The following is a 9697-nucleotide window of genomic DNA, read 5'->3' as shown; positions in this document are numbered from 1 at the left end:
TATTGTGATTGTCATTATATTTAAAATTGAGATACACAATTTTATTAAAAATTAAAATTTTATTAAACCATATTAGAAAAAATAATTATAAAAGTATTAAATCCTTAATTAATAAAATAATTATTTACAAACTAATTATACTAAATTTAAAGAAACTCTGAAAAATTAGTAAAGTTAAAATCAAATCAATGAAATCTACTATATAAATTAAATAAAATGATATTTAATTATCAAATATACCGATATTAAACACATTTTAAAAAATCAAAATGTTATAATTTTACATCTGATAAATTTTATGGAAACATTTAATATATATATATATATATATATATATATATATATATATATATATATAAATATTTATATTTAAAAAATTAATAAATAAATTACTCTATCTCTCATCACAGTTATAACTGAAGCTAGGCCCATCTATTAAAGGTTTGAAACAGCCCAGTTTGGAACTGGGGACCAATAGGTCATTTTTGTAACAATGGATTATACCAAAATGATTATTTATACTCTTTTCAATTTTAAGTTATAATATCTCATCTATTTAAATTTATGTTAGTAACTTTATTTTTTCTTAAACAAAATGAATAATAATTAACTCATTAGGCTAGTTTAAGTTTAAATAAAAAGTATATATATAATATTAATTATTAAATATTATTACAAAAATAAATTTATAAATAAATAAATTAGCAGTATAAGTTTATAAATAACTAGCAATCAAAATAAGAAGAATATAATCAAAATTTTAAGTGTAAATTAATGTTCAATGCAAATTTAATAAAATAATTTACATATTAAAAAATTCAGAGAGTTCTTACTTAGGACAGCACTATGGTGAGATGAGCTAGGGGACGATTAAGTTACCCTACAAAATACAAAAATATGTTATTCAATAATTGAACCTGCAACTTTATTAACATTGTTAAAACATTTAACCTAATCAAATATATTATTTATGTTAATCTAAATACAAAATTATTATATAATATTATATGGTTTTCAACATAAATATAAATTATACAAGTTAAATAAAAATATGATTATTTTCGATTAACCCCAACTTTTGAAATAGTCTGATCTTCCTTATAGACTTGTATAGATGTCTTTCATCATCTTTCTTTGTTTCTAGCTCTTGGTTTAGATAAAAAATAATAATTTTAAGTTGAACGCTATATGGTTGTTATAGTTTGTGAAGTTCAAAGTTTTATATATATTCTCAGATTTATGTGTGACACTTTCTTAAAATATTTTTCTTTGGTGTGATAATAAAGTTGCCCTACATATTTAAAGGAATCCTTTTTTTTTACAAAAAAATAAAAGTAAAATATAAAATATTTGAACATTGATTATCATATTTCTACAATAAATATAAAGAACGTTTTATCCTTCCACTTCAAAATCTCAACTCTCAAGTGACTAATGTTTTCACTAAGTTTTTGACCTTTCTTTAAATTTTTGTCTCATATTCAAGTTGAATTTTTCATTTCAAAATAAGTTTTTTTATTTACTTATTTTAATTAAAATTATAAATTATATATAAATAAAAACTTATAAAAAAATAATTAATTTTAAAATATATTAATTTTCAATTAATATTTAAAATTAAGTCTAAAAAATGAGAATATTATTAGGAATAATCATAGATGGATTGTGTTGAATTTTTTTTTTATAATTTTAAAGTTGTCATATTACTTTATTATGACCTTATATTTTAAGTGAGAACGTTATTTATTGTTTTGTTTTGATTAATTCGACTCCATTTTCTTAATATTTTCAAAATAAAAAATAAAACATGATTTTTTTTTTCAAATAAAATACACCACAATTGAATTGATATGTCTCTCAGATTGAACCTAAATTGACAGTGTGAGGGGACAGTGAGTCCACCTGTAAATAATCTCAAAGTTTCTAGATCAATCTCTTTAATTCCATAATCATCAACAACAACAAAAACCCAAATTACAACTCCATTAATATTCAATATGCATGCAACTCCATTCCCATCATCCTCAAATCCATTTCAATGGCGACTCTTTTTGCTGCTCCATATAATAATAATAATAATTCTTTATGTTTTCAGAAACGGACTATTCTTAGGATCCCTTCTTATTCATCACAACCTCTGTTTCAAAAACCTTCCTCAAAAACAACAACTACTCGAACCAGAAGAACCCTCAATTTGTTAATCAAAGCTGAAGCCGGCGGGAGAGAAAACAAACAACCATCATCATCATCTTCATATGTTTCTGAGGAACCAACTCCTGAAAGTCAGGAGGAGGAAGAGGAGGAGCAGGAGAGTGATAATAAACAGCAAGAAGTGGATTGGAAAACCGATGATGAGTTCAAGAATTTTATGGGTAATCCATCTATCGAAGCTGCAATAAAGCTTGAGAAGAAAAGGGCTGATAGAAAGCTCAAGGAGTTGGATAGGGAAACTAGCAGTAACCCAATTCTGGGTTTGTTCAACAGATTCGTTCGTGACAGTTTGACCAGAGAGAAGGAGATTTTGGATCAAGTAGAAAAGACATTCAAGGCTCTTGATCTCAATAAGGTGACTGCAAGTGCAGGGCAACATGTTTTTTCCAAATTGATTGATCACTATTATAATAATAATTAATTTTGTACTGAAATGGCATAATGCAGTTGAAGGGGTGTTTTGGGTTTGATAGCTTCTTTGCGACAGATGTGAGAAGATTCGGGGATGGTGGGATCTTCATTGGAAACTTGAGAAAGCCAGTGGAAGAAGTAATACCTAAATTGGAGAAGAAACTATCAGAAGCAGCGGGGAGGGAGGTTGTACTATGGTTTATGGAAGAAAAATATTCAAACGACATTACAAAACAGGTAATTCAATGAATGCACAAAACAAACAAACAAACAAACAATATCTGATGATTGATTCATATAAGTTCTTGAAAAAGTAGGTTTGTATGGTGCAACCCAAAGTAGAAATTGATCTTCAATTCGAGTCAACCAAGTTAAGTACGCCATTGGGTTACTTAAGTGCAGTGGCACTGTGTGTTACAACGTTTGGGACAATTGCTCTAATGAGTGGCTTCTTCTTGATCAAACCTGATGCCACCACTACTTTTGATCATGATTACATATCTGAAGTTGCCCCTCTGTTTATCGGCTTCCTTTCGATTTTGGGAGTTTCAGAGATAGCCACAAGAGTAACAGCTGGATTGTATGGAGTGAAACTCAGTCCATCTTTTCTTGTTCCATCAAACTGGACTGGATGTTTGGGAGTTATGAATAATTATGAATCATTACTTCCAAACAAGAAGGCACTTTTCGATATCCCATTTGCTCGAACAGCTAGTGCTTACCTAACCTCACTTGCACTTGCAATAACTGCATTTCTGGTTGATGGTAACACCTTCAATGGAGGGGACAATGCATTGTGAGTTATTAATCTCTCTATATATAAAAAAACAGAAGTGCATGAACTTATGTTGTTAGTATATAATGCAGGTATATACGGCCTGAATTCTTTTATAACAATCCTCTGCTATCCTTGATTCAATTTGTCATTGGACCATATACGGATGATTTGGGTAACGTTTTACCTAATGCGATTGAAGGGGTTGGAGTACCTGTTGATCCTCTTGCTTTTGCTGGTTTATTAGGTAATAATTGTATGTTTGAATAATTAGTTTACTGATGATTGGTCATGAATTTATGATTGATTGATGGATTGCAGGAATGGTGGTGACTTCTTTAAACTTGTTGCCTTGTGGAAGACTTGAAGGAGGGAGGATTGCGCAGGCAATGTTTGGGAGGAACACGGCAAGCCTGTTATCTGTATTGACATCTTTCTTCTTGCTCGGAATTGGAGGTCTAATAAGCGGGAGCATCCTCTGTCTGGCATGGGGTCTCTTTGCTACGTTCTTCCGAGGAGGGGAGGAAATACCTGCACAGGATGAGATTACTCCTCTTGGAGATGATCGATACAAATGGGGACTCGTTCTTGGTTTCGTTTGCTTTCTCACCTTACTTCCCAATGGAGGAGGAACATTCTCCACTTCATTTTTCACTGATCCTTTCTTCAGAGTTCGGTGAAAGTCTTTCTTTTTGAATGGTTATGAAATGAAAAACTCGAATTCATGATCTTATGTTCATTTTAACATATGTAAATAATGTAGTCTAAACTTATGAAATGAATGTCTCTTAGTAGTCGAAAACTCAGATCACATTTGTGTATGAGTGCATTATGATTTATGACCGAGCAGGAAATTTCTAGAATCATGCATATTTTCCAAATTAGTTTTTACCATCATTATGACAAACATGGAAAATCAAGATATTTTAAATTAGTTTTGCAATCCTATTTAAACTGTAATTTAACATTCAATAAAATATTGGGATCCCATAAAATATTCATAACCCAAGTCAAATCTTCTTTCTAAGCGTGGGCATTAAGGTTCATAAGATCCCCCTTCACATGCTTCATACTTTTCAAAGCAAACAAAGTCAGATAACAACAAAGACAAACAAAAAACAGTCCTTATCCAATTACACACAGCAATATAAATAAAAGGTTTGTTTCCCACAGAATATAAAAACCCGTTATCTTCTCTATCACATATAAAAGCCAAATCTTTTATATTATTCTGACCAATACAATTTACCCAAGTCAAAAGCAATCTCAATTACTAAATAGTAATCTTGATCATCTCAAGACTCTACCTTTCTCTCACCAGGATGGAGAATTCCAGCTGCTGCGAATCCGAGTTCGAAGATTTCTGCACAATTGTGTCCAAGGTTTTGGATCAATTGTCATCAGGTTTGAAATCAGAAGAGACTAAATTCATTTCCTTCACATGGGTTCATAAGTGCTTGGAGATGCTGCGTAAAGTGAACATGGCTTTCACAAAACTGGTGTTGGAAATTGACTATCCGATGATCCAATGGGAGGATGAAGGTTCGTCAATTGAAGGATACTTGAATTACACTCTGAATATGTTGGAGCTTCTCAATTCAATCACCTATTCTCTATCTCAACTCCGTCACGCATGGCTTTTAGCATCTCATGCCTTGACACTTCAAGGAAGAGAGGCACCAGATCGGTTGCGTGTGATCAGATTCAAGCATTTATACAAACAGTTTACAATTCAAGAATTGAAAGAGAAACAAGAATATCAGCCTAATGAAGAGGTAATCCATAAAGCACTCATGATCATGAGGGGAATTGGGTACTGGGTATGCGGGATCATACTGTCCAGCTTGTCCGGAGATAGTTTGCCGTATCTAGAGATGAAGAAATCTACTGACCAGCTTGATTTTCCAGCTGTAGCCTCAATAGATGCAATTGTGGCTATGGCAGAGGAAAATGGTTTGGCGAGTGAGATGAGAGAGGCGAATTGTTTAATGGGCAGGATAGTTGCGGCCGTCAACGACACCGGAGAAGTTGCAGCCGAGGAGCTGAAGAAGAAACTGGAGGAGATAGACAGTTTACTTGACAGCCTAGGAAAGGAATCAGACGAGATGTTCTCGGAGATCATGTCTGGAAGAAACAAACTGATGGATTGTCTTCGCCAGCGGATTAAATAGTTCTTGAAATTCCAAACAATTATACTTCTCCAAAAACTGTAAAGTTTTCTTTTTAGCCTTAGTGATTGTAGCTAAAAATAAAATATACTTTGATTATTTATAATGTAACTAATATGTAAATAAACACTATGTCAAATTGATTATATTGAGTGTTGATCACATGAGATTCTTTTTTCTAATGCCCAACATTCCTGCCTCAATCACACATTTCATAACAAGTAGTCTGAATCCATATCCCAATTTGGTATAAAAATCCTATTACTTACTTATTGAGATGATCTAACTGGAAACTATAGTTATTGAAACAAAGATAATTCAGATTAAGCTATAATCATGATCAAAACTCCAAAGTTGTTACCTTGTTTGTCTTTCTTGTAGAATCATCAGACATGAAACAAGAACTACACCTTTGTATTGGTACAAAGTTAAAAAAGTTGATTCTAAAGAATAAGCTCTCTACTCAAGTACAGGTGATGATATGGCCGGAAACTGGACATGTTTATTACCGGATAGTCATCCTACTGCCGGAGCTACTCATTTGAGTCTCTTTCTCAGCTACTTTCGGATCAATATTTGACTGCTGCAGCCTGAAGAAGAAGAAGAAATACCCCAAATCATATTTTTTTCCTTTCAAACATGACATTTGTTCATAACAAGAACAAGAGAATGTGGATATAACGTACGAAAGTTCCAAATTGATATCTGAATCTCCTTTATCGTCGGAAAAATTGCATTCTGCGCTAGCAATTTCACTACTCTGAAGAACCATAGAATCTCTCTCCAATGGATAATATTCCAAATTAGTCTTCATTGGATGTGGACTTAATGAAAACAAACTCTGAAGCTCCTTAACCTGCATATTATGGATAGAGCTAAAACACTTGAAAAACCAATAAAGAAACAAACTTGAAATTCAATTTTGCCTGTTTTTGTAATGTCTTATTCTCCATAGTAGCTTCTTGTTCCTACATTGTATGATATGCAGAAAAGGAATCATCAATTTGCGAATTTTCTTATAGAAAAGAACAGTAATATTTAGTATACCTTAAACATAGATTGTTTTGATTGTTCAGTCAATAGTAGCTCCTGAAATGTTAAAACAATCAACAAATTACTAAAAAAAAGGTACGAAATTGTATGGATTTTGAATTTCTGAAACCACACCTTCTTTTCCTTAATCGATAACAGCCCTTCACTTAATTGATGTTCTAGGCAATGCAATTCCTTTAAGCCTAATCCAGATAGATCGTTACCCAATAGCTGCCTACAGAATAGATAACCTAACACCATAAGCTTGTTTTTTGTGACACATAGTGACAAGCTATACAATAGATTAACTTACATTTGTTTACGTTTCAAATCAGCAATCTCCTCTTTCAGAATGTTGATCCCAGATTCCTGTTCATCAGGAGATTGTCATTAAAAACAGTTAAGGATTATATTGTGATCAAATATTTGAGATTGAAAACAAGGAAGTTAATTAACATGGAAAGTTTCTTCATAGTTTAAACTTGAGAATATATCTCAAATCAGAGCGATCTCAAATCAGAGCGCATTGGTTTCGAATAGCAAGGCTTTGTAACTCTGGATCCATATGAGAATCTGTCTATAAAATTTTGAATGTGTCTTGGATCCACATATGAGATATCTGACAGAGAAACAAGTGTTTCAAATCGAGCCCATTTCCTGTTTTTTGATAGGGATCCTGATGACAAACCACCGATAAATTTATGAATCTGTGTACAACTAAGTTTTGATCTTATCTAAATCGACATGCAGATGAGATACGTGGCAGAAAAAGGATTCCCCAACTGATTTATAGTGCATTCATGACAATACAATCATTCTGTGTGTCATTATTCAGAAATCAAAACTCAAGATATGTGCAGACAAAAGTAGTAAAATACAAGGTTTACCTCTTCTTTAAATTCTGCTAAAGCATCATCTGAAGAAACTTGATGCTTGTTATACCTCAACAGAGTTGTATTCATACTGCAAACAGAAACCCAGATAACAATTCAGGCAAACAAACGAGTTAAAAGATCAATTACCCAACAAATATATCTCAAGAATCGCACACAGGGAGATGACTTATGCATCAAAACATTAGAACAAACAGGATCGATTCAATAATTGATAAGATGACTTGAAGAGAAACACATGCAGAAACCGATTTAAACCCAGAATGGAGGAAGAGAAACAAACTCGTGGTTAGAGAACTCGAAAAGCTTTCCGGTACTTGAGAAGATAAGGAGAGCGATCTCAGCGTCGCATAGAATCCCAAGTTCTTGAGCCTTCTTAAGAAGTCCAGCTCTCCTCTTGGAAAAAGTAACTTGTCTGCTGTTTGTATTCTCAATCCGCTTGATTTCAATCTTTCCTCTTCCCATTGGCACAAAAACAAGAACAACAGATTGATTGACAGAAAAGAAAGAAAGAAAGAAACCCTCAATCAATCAATCGACCGACTAAAACCCAAAAGAAAAAGAAGAGAGATTTGTTTCCTTGCGGAAATCTCTGGGTGGGTGGTGTATCTTAAAAATCAGTAGATGGGTATTGTGTATATATATATATATATAAAATCTATGAATGAATGAATGGTTTTTGGGGATTTGATTTTCCAAAGATAGGGAGAGAGAGAAAGAAAAGGGGTTGCTAAATTCAGCGGAGAAGACTAAGGGGCGCCCCCAAATGGCGAGCATCTGAAAATGGAAAGCTTTTTTGCTCGATCTCTTCCTGCTGCTTGCATGGCTATCTCATTTACTGCATGACCCTTTCACCGTTTGCCACATTTCCCTTTCTCTTTCCCTCATTGGTCTTCCACCCTCCCATAGGACCCCACCCCCCACCCCTATACAATATATTCTATTTTTTAATTTGCCTTAAATAGCCCATATATTCTTTTCCTATATTTATTTCATTTTATTTCAATTTAGGTTATATCAAATATTGAACTAGCAAATTTAACTTCTTGGAAGAAGAAAATGATGGGTCAATCTTTTTTTCAATGATTTTACATTGTGGTAATCTTATTTAAGTCTTAATAATTGAATGAATGTTAAATAATAGAGATTTACAACATCAATAAAAAAAAATTTGGAATGTTTTTACTATTTATAAAAGGTAGAGGTGATTAAGAATTTTGAAAAGATATTTAAAAAAATACTTTATTAGTGAGTGAAATATAGTGTAGATAAGAATAAAGTAGTCAACACATACTGTCCTATTTTGTATGCAACGATAACCCTTCAAAAAAATTTGGACTAGTTTTACAAGTAGAATAAAAGTCTTAGTTTGATTCAATTTTATGTTTATATTATTTGTTTTTATTTTCTTACTAAAAATAGTAAATAACTTAAATTAGGTGATTGGAAAAAAAAATTAATATAAAACCTTATTTCAATAACCAATAAATAATTAGTTCAAACTCTCAAAATCTTTAATCATTCATAATGTTTTGCAAACTTAGATTCCATTTGTATCATTCGTTACAACAATGACATTAATCTACACATTATCTAGATGTAGAGTTTTTTCATAATTTTTTTTGGGTAACATTTTTGGATATGAATTTGTTGGTATTCTTATAGGTGCATTTCCCTGTAATAAATTTTCGTTTTTTTAGTAACACTCTTAAGGGTTGGTGGGTTGTTTTCTCGTCGTATGATTATTTTCTTCTCGACAACAAAGAATTAGACCATTTTTTTTTATATATGGTCAATGAAGATTGATCTGAGAACTCCTTGATACATACATTGCATGTTTTGTATTATATTGGTTTGAGTTTGATCTGGCCAATGTTTCATTTTTTAAAAACTTAAATGAATTTGTATTTCATAAATATTAAATCTTATTCACTAAGTTTTCCATTTTACAAATTGATTTTACTATTTACAGTAAGAATTTGACAATAATAAATCTTTGATACTTCCCAATTATTTGTTTCTATTTTGATGACTTTGGGACTTTCATATGGGTAAGGTAGGTATAATTAATCCTAATTTTTTGCTATTTTTTTTTTTGGAATTGTCGTCTACTGATTATAGAGATGAGTTTTTCTTATTTCAATCTCTTGGAATTTTGAGTATTGCTCTAATTAATCGGTATCCTTGTCTTCGATATCACTATTAAA

The 9697-nt window shown here is 31.8% G+C and overlaps 2 protein-coding genes across 2 annotated transcripts; one reads left to right on the top strand and one right to left on the bottom strand.

The window, feature by feature from the left end:
- Positions 1–2034: 2034 nt before the first annotated feature.
- On the top strand, positions 2035–4096 carry LOC124925372 (probable zinc metallopeptidase EGY3, chloroplastic). Its single transcript, XM_047465355.1, has 5 exons — positions 2035–2566; positions 2659–2859; positions 2940–3418; positions 3490–3644; positions 3719–4096. Exons 1-5 carry the CDS (start codon positions 2039–2041, stop codon positions 4075–4077), a joined length of 1722 nt encoding a protein of 573 aa, XP_047321311.1. The 5' UTR covers positions 2035–2038; the 3' UTR covers positions 4078–4096.
- Positions 4097–5858: 1762 nt separating this feature from the next.
- LOC124927273 (agamous-like MADS-box protein AGL15) lies at positions 5859–8306 on the bottom strand. Its single transcript, XM_047467664.1, has 8 exons — positions 7774–8306; positions 7485–7560; positions 6911–6966; positions 6733–6832; positions 6613–6654; positions 6492–6533; positions 6252–6421; positions 5859–6155 (listed from the first exon to the last, which is right to left on the bottom strand). Exons 1-8 carry the CDS (start codon positions 7953–7955, stop codon positions 6071–6073), a joined length of 753 nt encoding a protein of 250 aa, XP_047323620.1. The 5' UTR covers positions 7956–8306; the 3' UTR covers positions 5859–6070.
- Between the last annotated feature and the right edge of the window lie 1391 nt (positions 8307–9697).

The sequence above is a fragment of the Impatiens glandulifera genome, chromosome 2 (genome assembly GCF_907164915.1).
Source record: "Impatiens glandulifera chromosome 2, dImpGla2.1, whole genome shotgun sequence".
NCBI lineage: Eukaryota > Viridiplantae > Streptophyta > Magnoliopsida > Ericales > Balsaminaceae > Impatiens > Impatiens glandulifera.
This window is presented reverse-complemented; position numbering and strand designations above follow the sequence as displayed.

Excerpts from the sequence above, each read along its gene's own strand:
- LOC124925372 (XM_047465355.1), top strand. The coding sequence starts at position 2,039 with ATGGCGACTCTTTTTGCTGCTCCATATAATAATAATAATAATTCTTTA. Across the intron at positions 2,860-2,939 it reads CAAACGACATTACAAAACAG|GTTTGTATGGTGCAACCCAA; the intron begins GTAATTCAATGA and ends TTGAAAAAGTAG. Across the intron at positions 3,419-3,489 it reads AATGGAGGGGACAATGCATT|GTATATACGGCCTGAATTCT; the intron begins GTGAGTTATTAA and ends TATATAATGCAG.
- LOC124927273 (XM_047467664.1), bottom strand. The coding sequence starts at position 7,955 with ATGGGAAGAGGAAAGATTGAAATCAAGCGGATTGAGAATACAAACAGC. Across the intron at positions 7,561-7,773 it reads TTCGAGTTCTCTAACCACGA|TATGAATACAACTCTGTTGA; the intron begins GTTTGTTTCTCT and ends TTCTGTTTGCAG. Across the intron at positions 6,422-6,491 it reads ATAAGACATTACAAAAACAG|GTTAAGGAGCTTCAGAGTTT; the intron begins GCAAAATTGAAT and ends CATAATATGCAG.